The 16,828-nt window shown below is 49.9% G+C and overlaps 2 protein-coding genes across 3 annotated transcripts in view; one reads left to right on the top strand and one right to left on the bottom strand.

Annotated features, from left to right (window-relative positions):
• NUP88 (nucleoporin 88) overlaps nt 1–11,249 on the top strand; it is a 32,522-nt gene extending 21,273 nt beyond the window's left edge. Inside the window, exons 14-17 of one of the 2 annotated variants that reach the window (XM_053274587.1) lie at nt 561–641; nt 3,313–3,439; nt 3,795–3,913; nt 11,041–11,249. In XM_053274587.1, coding sequence (XP_053130562.1) covers nt 561–641; nt 3,313–3,439; nt 3,795–3,913; nt 11,041–11,104 — 391 coding nt within the window. In that variant the 3' untranslated portion in view covers nt 11,105–11,249. Of the gene's footprint in view, nt 1–560; nt 642–3,280; nt 3,440–3,794; nt 3,914–11,040 lie in introns of those variants that run through there. The other variant, XM_053274588.1, reaches the window with a different exon arrangement.
• Nucleotides 11,250–12,620: 1,371 nt separating this feature from the next.
• Nucleotides 12,621–16,828, bottom strand: part of RABEP1 (rabaptin, RAB GTPase binding effector protein 1) — an 87,234-nt gene continuing 83,026 nt past the window's right edge. The window contains exon 18 of the mRNA XM_053274973.1: nt 12,621–16,005. Coding sequence (XP_053130948.1) covers nt 15,904–16,005 — 102 coding nt within the window. The 3' untranslated portion in view covers nt 12,621–15,903. The remainder of the gene's footprint in view (nt 16,006–16,828) is intronic.

The following is a 16,828-nucleotide window of genomic DNA, read 5'->3' as shown; positions in this document are numbered from 1 at the left end:
TCTCTTGGGGTGCAGACCTTGTCAAAAATCACCACAAGCATCCTTCCCCCACCACTGCAGCTGCCTCATGTTCTAAATTTGCTTTTGGTCAGATGAACAGCCCATGTTCATAAGAACAGCCCTGCTGGATCAGGACCAAGGAGGCCCATCTCGTCCAGCATCCTGCTTCACACAGTGGCCCACCAGATTGGCTCTGGGAAGCCCACAGCCAAGAGCTGAGGGCATGCCCTCTCTCCTGCTGCTACTCCCCTGCAAGTGGTATTGACAGGCATCTTGCCTCTGAGGCCAGATGTGGCGTATACCATCAGCTGTTGATAGACCTCTCCTTCATGAAGTTATCCAAGCCCCTCTTAAAGCCATCCAGGCTGTTGGCTGTCACCACATCTTGTGGCAGAGAATTCCATAGGTTGATGATACATTGTGAAAAAAGTACTTCCTTTTGTCGGTCCTGTTCTTTTTCTCCCTCTTGGAAAGGCAGAGATGTTAAGGGGGTCTCTCCCCTGTTCCTGAATTTCCCCACACGTCTCCAAATAACTAAAATGTTTCTCCCCAACCCCAAGGAAAAGCTTGCGGGAGATGGCTGAACGCTTGGCTGATAAGTACGAGGAGGCGAAAGAGAAACAGGAGGACATCGTGAACAGGTAAGCCATGCACACTCCGTTTACCACTGGCTGGAGTAACTTCAGAAGCTGCTTGTCTGTCTGATGTGAATGAGACTGCTGTTCCGAAGCACTGATTTAAATTCTGGGATTGCTGAGCCTTCAGTAATGAGGACAGAAGCCATGTTTAGAGAAGGTTGTTCTAGCTGGATAGCAGCCGTTTGGCGGCAGACTAAACTAAACCCCCTTCTTAATCTTCTGCTAACAGCTTCACACGGATTCCTTCGTGGACTAAAACCTTAAGCCCATGTTTAAGACGGCAGAAACGCTCCTGAAAAAAGGTGATGGCATACAAAACGGCCAGCTGTTCTGCAGCTGCCGTGGCGTAGCCAGATTCAAATCCCGCCTCGTGTTCAATGCTATGATCTTAGCTGAATGAAGAATGAAGAATAGAATGAAGAAGCAAGAGGGCGAAAATTATTGAACCAGCGTGTACTAAAGCCATTGGTCTTATTCTGTGTGGAAAAGCTCTTCCCAGAAGGTGGGATTAGTCAGGGAGAGAAGTCGCTTGTGTAGAATCCAATCAGAGCACCTTGGAAGGAAAGAGGCCCCATAACTAGTTCTCCCAATTCATAGCACTGCAGCATTGGAGTATAAATTTTGAATGGCCTACAGGAGGACCTCGATATCCGCGGATTTGCGTATGCCAAGGTTGGGTAACAGACACCTGACCTTGGCATACATGGGGGTGGGAACATGGTGACCTCATGTATCCGTGGGTCGGGGGTGGCTGGAAATGAACACCAGCCATTTCCAGTCGATTTGGGGGCATTCCAGGGCACAGTGCGACTCAGGGAATGTTTTCCCCCCTACTCGGAACTTAAACCCCCCCCAATTCCCCATTGCTGCAATGACTCAATATTCACAGCTTCTGTATCTGCAGTTGCACCGTGGAATGGGCCCCCATGAATATCGAGGTCCTCCTGCAGTCCATGAGCCAGGCCCACGGATGGTAGTGATCTGTGTCATGCAAAGTCCTGCAATGCAATTGCCTCTTTTCCATTTCTCGGGGTGTAGACCTTGTCAGAAATCATGCTCACTCATCTCTCCCATATGGCTCCTGCCCCAATTTAACAGAAGTACTAATACAAACCCGATATGGTAAAGGGACCCGATATCCCAATAGCAGATTATAATCCTAGTCAATTGCCAAATTGGGATCCTGTTATGGTTTCAGAAACTGAAGCACTAGTTAAAAACTGCAAGAAGGGAGAGGCCCCTGGGCTTGATTGCATTCTAACTGAATTTGTTAGTAGTAACCTTGATTGGTGGGCTTTCCCTCCTTGCTTCTCTTTTTACTTACATAGATGCTTTGGCTATAATCCCGGAGGACTGGGGTGTTTTGATAATAGCACCACTTTACAAGACAGGATTAAGGGAGGATCCAAGTAATTATCGCCCAATTAGTCTCCTTAGCGTTGTCAGCAAGTTATATGCCAGGCATCTTTTGAGGAAATTTCAGGATTGGTTGGATGATCAGTGTATCCTAATGGCTGAGCAAGTGGGGTTTCGAGAAGGGTTCTCTACATCTCATCAAGTATTTGCCTTTCAATTCTTGGCTGAAAAATATTCCGCTAGATCTAAATCGTCCTTGTTTACTGCTTTTATAGACTTCAAAGCAGCATTTAATTCCATATCTAGGGACAAACTCAGGTTGAAAGGAATCATCTATAGACCACCATTTACTTTTATTAATTTACAATTTTCATCATAGTACAATGTTCTAGAAAAGGACACTTTGTGACTGAGATTTTTACTTATAAAGGAGTTCAGCAAGGATGCATCCTTGCCCCAGTTTTGTTTAATTTTTACATACATTCAATAGTTTCAGGTTTTAATGATCTGGATTTGCACCCCCACAAACTTGCCAGCAGACATGTTACACAGATGATATTGCCCTCTTATCTCAAACCAGGATAGGTCTCAGTCATGCTTTGGCCTCTTTAGGCAAGTATACTGAGAAGGAGGCTTTCGAGATCAAGTATTCTAAGTCCAAGTTAACGGTGTTTTCAAAGCACCCTAAAATTTTTACATGGACAGTAAACAGGCATAGTATTGAACAGGTTAAGGTCTTTAAGTATTTGGGGGTGGAATTCCACCAAACTGGAACACGTAAAGCCCATCTTGATTATATTTCCCAAGCTGCTCAACAGACGGCAAACGTGATTAAGTCCTTTTATTACTCCAGGGGTGCCTTTTTCGTGCCAGCAGCTATGAAGTTGTTGAAGGCCAAGATATATCCCCAAATTCTTTATGGGGTGCAGATTGGTCCTCTGGAAAATTTCTCTCAGCTTGAAATAGTACAAACTAAATTCCTGAGGGCTATTTTTCAAGTACCCAGGGGTACAGCAGGGGTCACCACTCTGTGATTCTTTATTGCCAATTTTATAGAGACACTCACACCAAATTTATGGCAACCATTTATCCTGGTCACACAGACCAGTTTTATCTGGAAATTATGCTGTCAAATTTCAAACCTTTCTCGACAGGCTATGGTTACGAAATGAGATTGTAGACGCTACTTGTGGGGGGGTGGGAGGTGATGTGGGTGGCAGATGCTATGTCTGATCTGATCATCATGAAGTCATCCATCCATGCCCCACCCGCTGCTGTCTCCTCAGTATTCTGACCTGTCTGTCTTTGGGGGCTGAAGGATGAAGAAGATGCTACGTGGCTTCCATGCTCAGCTGCCTGTCCTGTCAGATAGTGAGAAGGACATGAAGAAGGAGCTGCAGACCATCCATGAGCAACTGAGGCACATGGGGAATGCAATCAAACAGGTGAGTGAGTGCACCCGTTCACCTTATGTTCTTCTTATCCATGGCTGGTGGCTATGGGCCACCTTCAGCCTCAGAGATGCCTCTGAATCCCAGTTGCAGGGGAGCAACACCGCAGGAGAGAGGGCATGCCTTCATCTCTTGCTTGTGGGCTTCCCGGAGGCATCTGGTGGACCACTGTGTGAAACAGGATGCTGGACTAGATGGGCCTCCTTGGGCCTGGTTCAGCCGGGCTGCTCTTAAGTTCACTTGGTGGGGTGGCATAAGAGGAGTGTGTGAAGATGGACTCTCAGCTCTGAAGTTGGCAAATAAGGTTCCAGTGACAGGGATCTGCCTTTGTGCCCTGGCCTCTTACCAGGTCAAAATGAAGAAGGATTACCAGCAAAGGAAAATGGAGAAGGGCGCCAGTCCACGGAAGCCCAGCATCAGCCTCAATGCCTACCAGAGGAAATGCATCCAGGCCATCCTGAAGGAGGAGTAAGTGGGCGCTGTATGACAGGAGGGTTATAAGAGCTGATGAATCGCGCGCGTGTGTGTGTGTGTAGAGGCTCAGCCCTTGGTTTCGGCTAATCCCCATGTGTGGTGTTGCTGACTGGCACGCTCTCCTCCTCGTTCCTGAAATGCTGCCATTCATAATTGAGATGAGCTCGAGAGCTGGTCTTGGGGGAAGTGGGTTGGGTTGGAACTCAAAGTGGGATGGGGGGCTCCATTTGAGCATGTGAGATCTTTCCCTTGGGGGATGGGGCACAGCTCAGTGCTAGAAGATCTGCCTTGCAGGCCGAAGGGCCCAGGTTCATTCCCTGGCAGGATCTCCAGGTAGGGCTGGGAAGGACCCCTTCCTGGAGACACCGCTGCCAGTCGGGGTAGACCCAGCCACCTTCTCGGCTGGTGTAGGAGGTCACCCAAGCTTGGGATTACATCCCCCCCACATGCTCCAAAAGGCAGGAAGTAGTCATACTTGAAGATCCTTAACCCAGTGCATGTGGGCGGATCTCCTCAGTTCTACTTCCTGCCTTTGCTCCAGAAGGCTCGCATTACAGCTCGCAGGCTTTGGCCTAGTTAACTAGGCCTCTTCTTTTCTTCTGCTTATATTCCTATTGTTTTTGACTATTTCCAATCTATTCTTCACCTGGTATTCTACTACTATTAGTTCTCTCTAGTTACTAAAGAAAAAAATAAAATAATAATTTTAAATTTAAAAAAAAAAAAATCATATCTGTTCTTCTACTGTCCTTTCTGTTATTCGTTACCTCTCCTCACCTCTTGCCGACCTTTTGGCCGATGTCCGCTAAAAAGACCTTCGGACTCCTGGCTATTAGGGAGAGATCCGCCCATCAGCGCCTGTTCCCGCCAAAAACTCGGGACTACGCAAATCCTGTAAGGAAAATGGCAGATGTATCAGATGACCTTGCTGGCGCCTGTAGGCCACAGCGGTCCTCTCTGTTGCCAGATACCAGTGAGGAGACTGGGCGCAATTCATGCCACCAGCAATCCACCGAAGCAGGACGCAGGTGGCGGCACCAGAATCGGAGGCTTCCTGACAAGGAGGCCCCGTTGGTGGCCAGATACCGGTGAGGAGACTGGGCGCAATCCATGCCACCAGCAATCCACCGAAGCAGGACGAAGGTGGCGGCACCAGAATCGGAGGCTTCCTGACAAGGAGGCCTCGTTGGTGGCCAGATACCGGTGAGGAGACTGGGCGCAATTCATGCCACCAGCAATCCACCGTAGCAGGACGCAGGTGGCGGCACCAGAATCGGAGGCTTCCTGACAAGGAGGCCCCGTTGGTGGCCAGATACCGGTGAGGAGACTGGGCGCAATCCATGCCACCAGCAATCCACCGTAGCAGGACGCAGGTGGCGGCACCAGAATCGGAGGCTTCCTGACAAGGAGGCCCCGTTGGTGGCCAGATACCGGTGAGGAGACTGGGCGCAATCCATGCCACCAGCAATCCACCGTAGCAGGACGCAGGTGGCGGCACCAGAATCGGAGGCTTCCTGACAAGGAGGCCCCGTTGGTGGCCAGATACCGGTGAGGAGACTGGGCGCAATTCATGCCACCAGCAATCCACCGTAGCAGGACGCAGGTGGCGGCACCAGAATCGGAGGCTTCCTGACAAGGAGGCCCCGTTGGTGGCCAGATACCGGTGAGGAGACTGGGCGCAATCCATGCCACCAGCAATCCACCGTAGCAGGACGCAGGTGGCGGCACCAGAATCGGAGGCTTCCTGACAAGGAGGCCCCGTTGGTGGCCAGATACCGGTGAGGAGACTGGGCGCAATCAATGCCACCAGCAATCCACCGAAGCAGGACGAAGGTGGCGGCACCAGAATCGGAGGCTTCCTGACAAGGAGGCCCCGTTGGTGGCCAGATACCGGTGAGGAGACTGGGCGCAATTCATGCCACCAGCAATCCACCGTAGCAGGACGCAGGTGGCGGCACCAGAATCGGAGGCTTCCTGACAAGGAGGCCCCGTTGGTGAGAGAGCTTTCGCCCGGCAGCGCGAGCAAGGTAAGCCTGTGATGTTTGGCCTCGCCCCCCCCCCCAACTCCTTTCCCTAGCAGTTGGGCGTGCAGGAGGAGGACTGCCTCAGCGAGTATTGGGGCCACGCTGAAAGGAACGTCAGCAGGAGTGGCCGCCCCAGAGCCTGTCGGAATCAGACGGGGAAGACGTGCAGGATGATGAGGCAGGCGGTGCTGAGCCCGTGGATGGGGCGTCGGAGCACCCAGAAGGCCATGAGCAGCTCCCCCCGGTAAGATCGGGACTTGCTCGGGGGGGAGGAGGTGAGTGCAGATGCCCCCTATGTGGCCCCTCCCTCAGGGCCTACTCCTACAGGGAATGTGGGGGTTCCCCCTGATGCTGCCACTGCAAAGGGCTGGATTCAGGAGGCCGTTCAGGTCTCACTGGCAGCGGCGCTTAAAGCGCGGAAGCCTGCAAGGCATTGCAAGGCAGGCTGTGATCCATGTGTCGCCCTCAGACTCTCAGGAGGAGATGGTGCCCGCTAAGCAGCCCAGGATGGCTATACGCCAGGACTCTGTGCCCTTGCGTAGAGGGAGGTCTTCAGATGAGTCTGGAGAGGACTCCCCAGATCTATTGTGACCAAGGGTCAGTGGGTCAGAGACATTGCTGGGCAACCCAGACAAGGGGCCCTCCTCCTCGGAAGAGGGGGAGATGATTGAGGACTCTGCTGCAAACTTACACAGTCAGAGGCTCTCTCTTATGGTGGATTTTCAGCCACTAATTAACCAGGCTATTGCTGCGCTTGATCTGTAGCCAGTTACAGAGGAACAGATCTCTCCTGTGTCCAAGGGCTCCTTGGTGCTGCCTAAGGCTAAGGTACCGCAGATTAAATCAGTGATACCTGAGGGCTTTACTAAGACCATCAAGGAGGAATGGGCAGCTATTGCGACTCCCAAAGCGTATGTTGACATTGGCTAGCAAATTGTACAACTTTGAGGAGGAGACTCTGGACTTGCTGAAGGTGCCACTTACGGTTGCTCACTTCGGGGCCCTACTTAGTAGCACAGTGGTACCCAAGGATGGGGACTCCTCTTCTAAGGAGCCAGAAAACAGAAAAGCAGAATCTGCACTGCGCAGGGCCCACGAGGCTTGAGCAGTGGCCATCAGAGCTGACACCACTGTGTCCTTGGTGTCTAGAGCATCAGTCTTGTGGGTTGGCGAGTTACCCAATGACCCTCCCACTAATCAGTCTAAGATGTGGCATAAGCTACTTCGTCTGCAGAGGGCGGCTGCCTTTTCAGCGGATGCTACTCTGGACAGTGTTCAGTTCTCGGCACGTGCGGTCAGTGCAGGTGTCCTGGCAAGACGCAACATATGGCTAAAATTTTGGAAGTTGATAATACGTCTAGGGCTAAATTAGCTGCTGTTCCCTATGCTGGGGGGAAAGCTAATTGGGAATGAGGCCCTGAAAGAGGTCCTCATTGAAACTAAGGATAACCGCAGGGCTCTGCCATCAGCTCCTAGGAAGAAGGACAAGAGTTTTAATCATAGACCGATGCAAACCTTCAGGGCGTTTAGACCTCAGTTTGTCAGAGGGAGCCTTTTAGGCCTTTTTGATCGCAGTGGAACAGATCCAGAGGCCAAGGCAGGCAAGGGTGCACTCAGCAGAACCATCAGTCTCTCGGAAACCAGCAGCGGGGCCCCAAAGCAGCAGTTCTGACTCCCACTCAGGCAAAGTGGGGGTCTGCCATTTGGACTGTTTTGGAAAGAATCCATCGACAGGTGGGTTCTTTCCATTAGCCTACACGGGTACGAAGTGGAGCTGGCCAGCCCCCCAGGAAACAGATTCCTCCTTACCCCTAGATCTGGGAAACCGGAAAAGCACAAGGGGTTGTCCATGGCCATTCAGTATCTGGTGGCTATAGGGGCCATAGAGGAGGTCCCACCTCTTCAGAGAGGCAAGGGCATCTATTCTGTGATTTTACGGTGCCAAAAAAGGACGGATCGGCCAGGGCAGTTCTCAACCTACGCCCAGTCAACCGTTTTGTGATAAAAAGGAGGTTCAGGATGGAAACCCTTTGTACCATCTCAGAGGCATTGCAGATGGGGGACTACATGACTTCAATAGATCTCCAGGAGGCGTATTTACACATCCCCATTCATCCACGCAGTCGACATATACTCCACTTCTGCTACATGGGGAGGCATTATCAGTACAGAGCCCTTCCTTTTGGTCTCTCATCAGCCACCCAAGTTTTTATGAAGGTTCTAGTCTGCTAGTGGCCACTTTATGCACTGAGGGGGTCCACCTGTATTGTTACCTCGACAACTTGCTCAAGAAGGGGCAGTTCAGTCGGCTCTGTCCAGAACAATGTCTGTGTTACGTGCGCATGGGTTTCTGATAAATGTGGGCAAGAGTCACCTGATGCCCACACAGAGCCTTCGTCATTTGGGCATGGTAATGGACACCTCAGTAGGCAAACTGTTTCTGCCACAGGATCGGATGGAGGTCTTAACGTCACTGGCTCGTGTGATTGTTTCGAGACTGTGGGCCAGCCTTCTCAATCTAGCAAGTTTGTTGGGTCTCATGGTGGCGGCTATGGACTCGGTGCCTTGGGCGAGGTTTTCATCTACGCCAGTTACAGTGGGGTTTCCTCCTTTACCAGCACAGGATTGCCCTCAAACGTGACAAGAACATTCCTCTCTTCGCGAGTCGATTCATTGGACGGCCCGGGGAACCTAGACAAGGGCAAGCTGTTCATAGAACCCGAGAGAGTGATGGTCACGACGGACACCAGTCTATCGGGCTGGGGGGCTCACTGTTGGAACAGTTCTGCCCAGGGGCTTTGGTCGGTGGAAGAGTTGCTCCATAGCATAAACTGGCTCGAGCTGTGGGCTGTCTTTCTGGCCCTAAGAGCCTTCACGCCCTTGGTGAAGGGAAGGAATATCTTAATGTGTACAGAACAACTTAATATCCATTCTGGACCATCATGTAAACAGAATTTCCAATGTTCGGGCAGATTGGCTAAGACGGCAGGAGATCCAGCCGGCAGAATGGGGCCTGCACCCTCAAGTATTTAGGTGGCTGACAGAGCAGCTGGGATGTCCCCAGATAGACTTGTTTGCATATCCTCAGAATGCCAAGATTCAGAGGTTTTACTCACGTTGCCCGATGTTGGGGGCAGAAGAGACGGATACGCTATCGGTGCCATGGCGTCCGTGTCTGCTGAATGCATTTCCTCCAGTGCCGCTGCTCTCACGTTGCCTCAGGAAGCTGCGGGGTTTCCGGGCATCCCTGATATTGATTGCGTCTTTTTGGCCCAGAGGGCCTTGGTTTTCTGAGATCGTCGACTTGACCGTAGGTCATCCACTCAGTTTGCCAGACCATCCAGTTCTGCTGTGTCAAGGTCCGATTTACCATCCTTGCATCTAGAAAGTGTTCAGCCAACAAGATTTACCAATCGACTTGGCGTAGTTTTCTGCGCTGGACAGCAAAGCTCTCCCTGCAGCTGGACAAGTGCAGGTCGAGGGGATTACTAGGTTTTTCTTCAGGATGGCCTTGCGCTTGGTCTGAAACCCAACATGCTTAAACACCAGGCGGCGTGCTTGATCCAGATGTTGTTTCCTCATCAGCATTTGTTCAGGCGTGGCACCCTCTTCTACGCAAGTTCTTGAGGGGGGCAGCTTTGTTGTCTCCTCTGGTCTGCCATCGTTTTCCGTCATGGGATTTGCATATTGTGTTGTGGGGTCTGCAGTTTCCGCCATTTGAACCACTTTGATCTGTATCATTGCAGATGCTGTCCTGGAAGGTGGCCTTTTTAGTAGCTGTAACATCAGCCAGGAGGATTTCTGAATCGCAGGCTCTGTCAGTTCAGAGTAATTTGTGTAATTTCTCTAAGGACTCTGTGAGACTTATCCCGGATCCTTCGTTTATCCCTAAGGTAAAGTCTCAGTTTAATCGTGAGGCGGTCATTTAATTACCTTCTTTTTGTCCGGATGCTCGTCACCCTGCAGAGAAGGAGTGCAACCGGACGCAGGCTTTTCGTAAGTCAGATGCTCTTTTTGTGGCCTTTAAGGCTTCTAAGATGGGATGCAAGGTCTCTTCAGCCATTATTGCTCGATGGGTTCATTCATGCATTACGATGTTGTATGAAGCCCAGAAACTTTCGGTGCCTGGTCAGATTACGGCGCACTCAACTACATCGGCAGCCACTTCCACTGTGTTATCTTCACCGGTGTCCCATGAAGAGATTTGCAAGGCGGCTACTTCGTCGTTGCCTTTTACATTTTCAAGGCATTACAAGTTGGATGAACATGAAGCTGCCAGAGCAGCATTTGGTCGGAGGGTCCTGCAACAGGTCCTTCCGGGTCAGTAGCTCCAGCTTGGGTATTTTCCCTCCCGTGGTTGGTGCTGTGGTATGTCCCAAGCTTGGGTGACCTCCTACACCAGCCGAGAAAGGTACATTGGTACTCACCGTGAAGGTGTCTTCTGGCTGGTGTAGAAGAGGTCACCCAAGGCCCGCCCGGGTTGTGTTAGGCTGGAGCTGATGATCTGGTTGTAGGGGGACAGTTTTTCTGTCTTTCTCCGCATTATTGTTTGTATATTGTTGTATATTCTCTGTTGTGTTCTGTGGTTTTCATTCCGTAGCTTGAGCTGTTTTAAGCACTGAGGAGATCCGCCCACATGCACTGGGTTAAGGATCTTCAAGTATGACTACTTCCTGCCTTTTGGAGCATGTGGGGGGGATGTAATCCCAAGCTTGGGTGACCTCTTCTACACCAGCCAGAAGACACCTTCACGGTGAGTACCAATGTACCTATCTAAGGCCAGAGCTGCTTACTTCCACAAGGCTGCTACCCTGTGCCCTTCAGATGGTCACCTGGGACACGTTTGGCACTCGTACTCCATGTAAGTATCCATGCATCTTAATAGCTGTGCCGTTCTGTTAGTGGGAGACAATGTGAAGGTGTGGGGGCCCCAGTAAAGGAGAACATGCAAGAGGAATCAAAGGCCCCCCTCAAGCCCACGTGTCTTCTCTGTACTCTCTGCCCATCAGTGAGTTTCCTGTCTGACTTTAAAAGCAGCGGTTTTCTGTGTCTGCACAGAACTCTGGTGATCCCTGTGGCACGTTCCTTCTTCTGCAGGGGGGAGCACATCCAGGAGATGGTCAAACAGATCAATGACATCCGGAACCATGTGACCTTCTGACACACCTGCGGCTGGCCCTACAGAACACACAGCCATCCATGACAGTTGCCCTTCCTCTAATTTATAAACCAAGTTGTTACACCAGGTAATCGGCAGACCTTTTGTAAAGTCACATATTGTTGAATAAACAGTTCTTTTGTGGTTTTTTTTTTTTGAGTGCTTGGCTCTCTCTCCAGTTTGGGGCCATTCTGTATAAGTTGGCTGCTGTGTCTGCACCAGAGGCAGCTGTGCAAAGACCACAGTGCAGTGTGTTGCTCTTTGACACCTGCTTGGTACACGTTTGGCACAGGGTACCAGGAACTGCTCTCGTGAGTCTTGCTCCCTGCCCCTCTGAGGCTTGTGCAAGAGAACTTCCCAGTATCACACACACACACATATCTAGGAGAGTGTCTTTTTCACCTGGCCGCTGCCTTATACTCAGTATTGTCTACCCAGACTGGCAGCAGCGGCTTCTCCAAGGTGGCAGACAGGAATCTCTCCCAGCCCTATCTGGGAGATGCTGCCAGGGAGGGAACTGGGAACCTAGATGTTAGAACCTGCAAGACCCAAAGCAGCCCCATTGTCCAGTGCCCACACATGTAGTCTCCCATCCAAATGCAACCAGGGCAGGCCCTGCTTGGCAAAGGGGGACCATTCACACTTCCTGCCACAAGAGCATGTCCATCGCTGCCTTGGTTCACTTCTGGCTTTGATTTCCTGATGCAGTCCTTGTCAAACCAAGATTTGGAGTTACGGCGTTGCTGCTGTACAACTGTACTACTTTTCCTTTCTAAGTGTCTGTGTGTGCCTATCTCTGTCTCTCTCTTTGAGTTTCTCAGTCTCTCTGAACGAGTCTGTCTTCTTTCTCTCTGTGTCTGTCTGAGACCAACACAGATGGTAGGCAGTGAGTCTTAACCGCCTCAGTGACTCAGGGTGGGCCCTTTTTTTTCTTGGGCTTTTATGTATTTCTGTCTTCTCATTACAACCATTTTTATGACTTTTCAGGCTTCTTTGCCCTCCTGCTTCTAGTGTACTTTCTACTATTTTTAGTATCATGTACCTTACGTACCATTCCATATGTCATCACCTTTATGCTGGTCTATGATCGTAATGAAGTCTGACTGACTGACACCTCCCTCCCCGGCTCACACACGTTGGGGATTGCTTGGGCAAGTTCTGCAGCAGGGCCGTGACATTCCTGCAGAGATCTCCCGCCTGGATGGCCCCAGCGCTCTGCCACTTGAGCTGGATTGATTGCTGCAACCTCTTCTTCTTAGGCACGCTCTGAACTCATGGCAGGGAGCATGCCAAGTGCTACGCAACTTAAATCTGTCAGATCTTGATCCTGGCAATCCCCCACTGCAGGAGTGGAGGCCAGATAATGGATAACAGCAAGCTCTAACATTCATTGCCACCAGCCTAGATCGCTTTTGCCAACAGTAGAACTTTGACACTTTATTCTTATAAGGCTATTATAGACATATTTTACTTAAGTGTCTATATAGAGAAGAAGGACCACCACATACTTGTCCGCAACTTGTTTTCTCCTCCTTTAATTTGAAACACTTTTTGTAAAGATACACCTCCAATACAGTTAACAAATGGTTACAATTTTTTTATTTTTTTGTTTGGTAGACAGGAGAATTCTACATCCACAGTTTCACAGGACACCAGTGGCTTGGTTTGTTGGAATGCAGTTCATTGGACTCCAAACCCTCTGGGTTGGAACTTAAAGGCTAACAGATTTCCATTTAGTTTTTAAATAAACACAACCTATGGGACTATATTTATAATTCCGGTTCCCCCCCGCCTCCCACACTCATCCAAAAATCAGATGCGGCCAATCCATGTTGGAAAGTTGTACAGTGATGCCACCGGAGTCAAGAAGGGGAGGTTACAGTTAACTGTTAGCAAGAACAAGGTCATTACCAGACATGCGGCTAGGATTTAATTTGCACGTATTAGGACTGTACAAGTATACAGAATGGAGTAAAAACCTGCCCAGCTTCCCTTGCCTATTCCACACCCAGCGGCAGCAACTGTGATGCACTCCATTCTGGTCGCTACAGTTTGGTGCCAGAGACTGAAAGTCAGTAAGAAAAAAGTTAAGCAGTCCTTTCCACCAACAGGGCAGCTTCTGTGATGAAGCAGGCAAAACATCCCATCCCCGCCTTCTCGGCACAAGCTTAAAATGTGGAAGAAATATGACTGAATCCACAGTTTGATCATTTCACTTGAAAGAGGCTCACTTTTCACTCGGGAGGCCGGTGTGCTATGGGTGAAATGGAAGGAGTAGCATCTAATTCATCACCCTGTGTGTACAGCATGGATCTTGGCTTCTCACCTCCTGCATGGACCCAGGGACATCTCTTAGCCAAAATGGCCCTCTGTGCACCGTGGGCCTTTCTGCAGAGGATGAGCGTCCTATGGCAATTCTCGGGATGGGACCGACAAACCTCACTTCCATACCAAAACAGTCACTTGTGCCATGGACCATAGAGTATCATGGTGGGTTGCACACAACTCTCTACTCCCGTGGTCCCCAACCAGGGTTCCTCCAGATGTTGCTCCCATCATAAATTGTAGCTGGGCGTGATGGGAGTTGTAGTCCAGCCACATCTGGAGGAACCCAGGATGGGAACTACAGCTCTACTCTAGCCAGACTCAAGCCACTTCCCTTTGAGCTGCTTTTTACACAAGCTGTTAAAATGGAAGCAGACCGGAGGTGTGGGGGTGTGGTCTTGTTGTCCAGGACACTTTCTGACAGAACGGGACAGAGGAGTCTTTGAACGCACCTTGCTCTTTCCCGAAGATTTAGCAGTGCTTCAAATTTCTTTTGGGTGACCAAGGAAGTCAGAAGAGAGTACAGAACCCTTCCCTTGGACCCAAGTTAAAGAGGCTTGTGAAAGCAGATTGTTGGAGAGGAACTGTTCGTTCTTCAGTGATCGCTACCACGTTTTGGAGACAAAATCCACATGGAAGGGAGCTACCAAAAGGCTGCCATCAGAGATGGACTCTTAGCCAAAATGGCCCTCTGTGCACCGTGGGCCATTCTGTAGAGGATGAGCGTCTTACGGCAATTCTCCAGTTTACGCTGATAAGACACACACAGTGGAATTCAGACCAATTGTTTGGGCCAGAGGCAAATTCCTAGTGCCAAACATGATTAGAAGTTCAAGAGGAGCATGCTAGCCTCATCTCCAGCTTTGTGCGTGCACTGCTGAGCTCTGGGGAGCAGGAAGACGGACAGGAGAGGAGACTATAAAAAGATGGCCCCCAAGCCCATGGTGGCTGACCCACAGCAGTTGTTCTGCCAACTATGGGGAAAGAGAGAGCAGAGGCCCTGGTGATGGGTAAGAAGGGGAACCGTTATTTCACACAAAGCTCATTTATTTAATTAAAAATAAAACACAACCCTCTCGGAAGTTACAAGCTTGCACAGGGCATCGGGTGGGAGAGTATGGAACCTCCTGGCTGAGGTGAAATAACACACGTCCAAAGGGAGACAGGCAGACCACATGACGAGTCCAGTTTCATACCATCTCTGCCAAAGCCAGAGGTTATCCAAATTCCACAACAGATTCTATCCTACCTGCAGGCCAGGTGTGCTCCCTCCCTTCCTAGCAAACTTTACATTTAGATTCCCCACACCAGGAAGGCGATTGTGCCCAAAGCAGCCTTCTTCCAAGGGAGAACATTCAAGAAAGATTCAATCCAAGTTCCACTGCTGTTTCACAAGTACCACTCTGTTGTAGCACTGCAACATCATCGCAACGTATAAACTGGAGAGCCCAAGGACTAAGAATCTGCAAAGAGCAGCCAACAGCTACCAAGGGCATTGCATTTAAGAGCTTCCAAAATCTACAGGGGAGGGGGCACCTTCTCTGACCTAGGCTGGCCGCCCCTTGCTGTTGACAGTTTCTGTTTAAATCAGACACCAAAAGTTGACTTGCATCCTCTAGATTTAAGACAGGATTCATTCCTCTTCCCCCCACTGCATGGGGGAAACCCACCACACATTAGGACCCACCCCACAACGAGGGAAAGGCTGAAACATTAGCTCAGAGAGAACATCATTGCTGGGGTGCCTTTCAGTGTTCTTGCCCACTCCCAGGATTTTAGTTGTCTGGCCCTCAACTCTCCCCTTCTCATGATGCGTTTTCAATTGGTGGATTTCTGCTCTCTGACTATTCCCATGGTGTCCTCAATGCCAACTCAGGCTCTCCCAGGACAACAGACAAGGGACAAGAAAAGAGCACTGCGCTCGTGAACCCAACCCAATCCCCAGTGTCCTGCAAAAAAATCCACATTTTAATATAAAATATCTATACAGCATACTATACCACCACCACATTCTGCTCGCCAGCTAGCTAAATACTGTTGTGGACCAGTCCGTCAGTAGTGGGGTGGCCACCACGGCTTCCTTCCAACCGACTTGGGGAAGGGGGATCTAGTTTCCAACAGCTACCTTCATAACAGCATTTTTATTTGGGCGGGGGGAAGAAGGAGTGTGTCCTGCAGTTAGGTTCAAAGTGAGCAAGCGGAGAAGGTCGGTTGTTCAGCCTGACCCCACTGAAGGTGGACAGAGCCACCGAGCCCCCTGCGCACATCGTGATTTCTCTCCAATACTTACTTTCCTCCAAATCTCTCTCCCTTCCAGAAACTTAAGCCTGGGCCTCTGCTCTTCTGTTCCATCTTCCGTTCTCTCCATTAGAGTTAAATAATAATTAATGTTTTGCTATAAAGATGAGGGGGGTTTTTTTCCCTTTAAAAAAAAAAGACCCCCAAAATGAAGCCTTACAGCCCCGCTCCGGAGGGTGTCATGTCTCAGGAAGTTGATTAATGTCTGTCAGTTTTGTATCGTTGAGGATAGCGCGGATTCTTTCCAGGGAGTCAGCTTGCCGGATCCGTTCCAGCTGGACCTAAGAATTGGGAACAGGAGGCGGTGGATGAGCCAGTTGGTTTGCGCATGACCATTACGGCCTTCCAGAACTAGATTAGCATGTACTGGAGATGGCTCCAGTTTTCAGGAGAAACTTCACAATTCATAATCGTTGCATTCGTAAAATTCAAAATAAGTAGTAAAACCAACTAAAGCTTTATAGTTGGTTAGGAGGAAAACGATTTTGATCAGTAGTGCTGATTTAAAGGACACGCCATTTTGAAGCTGTTTTTATGCTAGCATGTTCCTATAATGAGAAGACATTAAAGATGAAACTTGCCTTCCAAGATGAACCAATAGTTGGTGTGTGTTAAATCAAGTTATTTCACGCTTCCCAAAAGATTGCAAGTGGCATTTTGAAATTTAATTCCAGATATGCTTTTAAGAACTACAGCCACCCGGATCTAGGTAAGAAGCTATTGCTCCTGATCACAGGGACTCCCAGATGTTGCTGACAACAACTCCCATCATCCCCAGCCAAAGGCCATTGCAGCTGGGGATGATGGGAGTTGTAGTCAAGAGCTGGAAATCCCTGTGACTGGGGACACTGGTAAGAAGAACACCCCACAGAACAGAACCACCCCATTAGCCTGTGTAGGCTCAGAATACACACCCACTTGAATTCCACACACACTTCAGAGCAAAATCATCCATAACCACGACATCCATCTCCTTCAGACAGAATGCGGAAAACTCTGAAAGAGACCCGCACTGCCCTGTTCATTGCCTCAGAGCTGAGACTACCGAAATTGCCCACGGGCCCTTGGCTCGCCACCCAGAGAACCTTTTGCAATGGGCCATAT

The sequence above is a fragment of the Hemicordylus capensis genome, chromosome 12, assembly GCF_027244095.1.
Source record: "Hemicordylus capensis ecotype Gifberg chromosome 12, rHemCap1.1.pri, whole genome shotgun sequence".
Taxonomy (NCBI): Eukaryota; Metazoa; Chordata; class Lepidosauria; order Squamata; family Cordylidae; genus Hemicordylus; species Hemicordylus capensis.
This window is presented reverse-complemented; position numbering and strand designations above follow the sequence as displayed.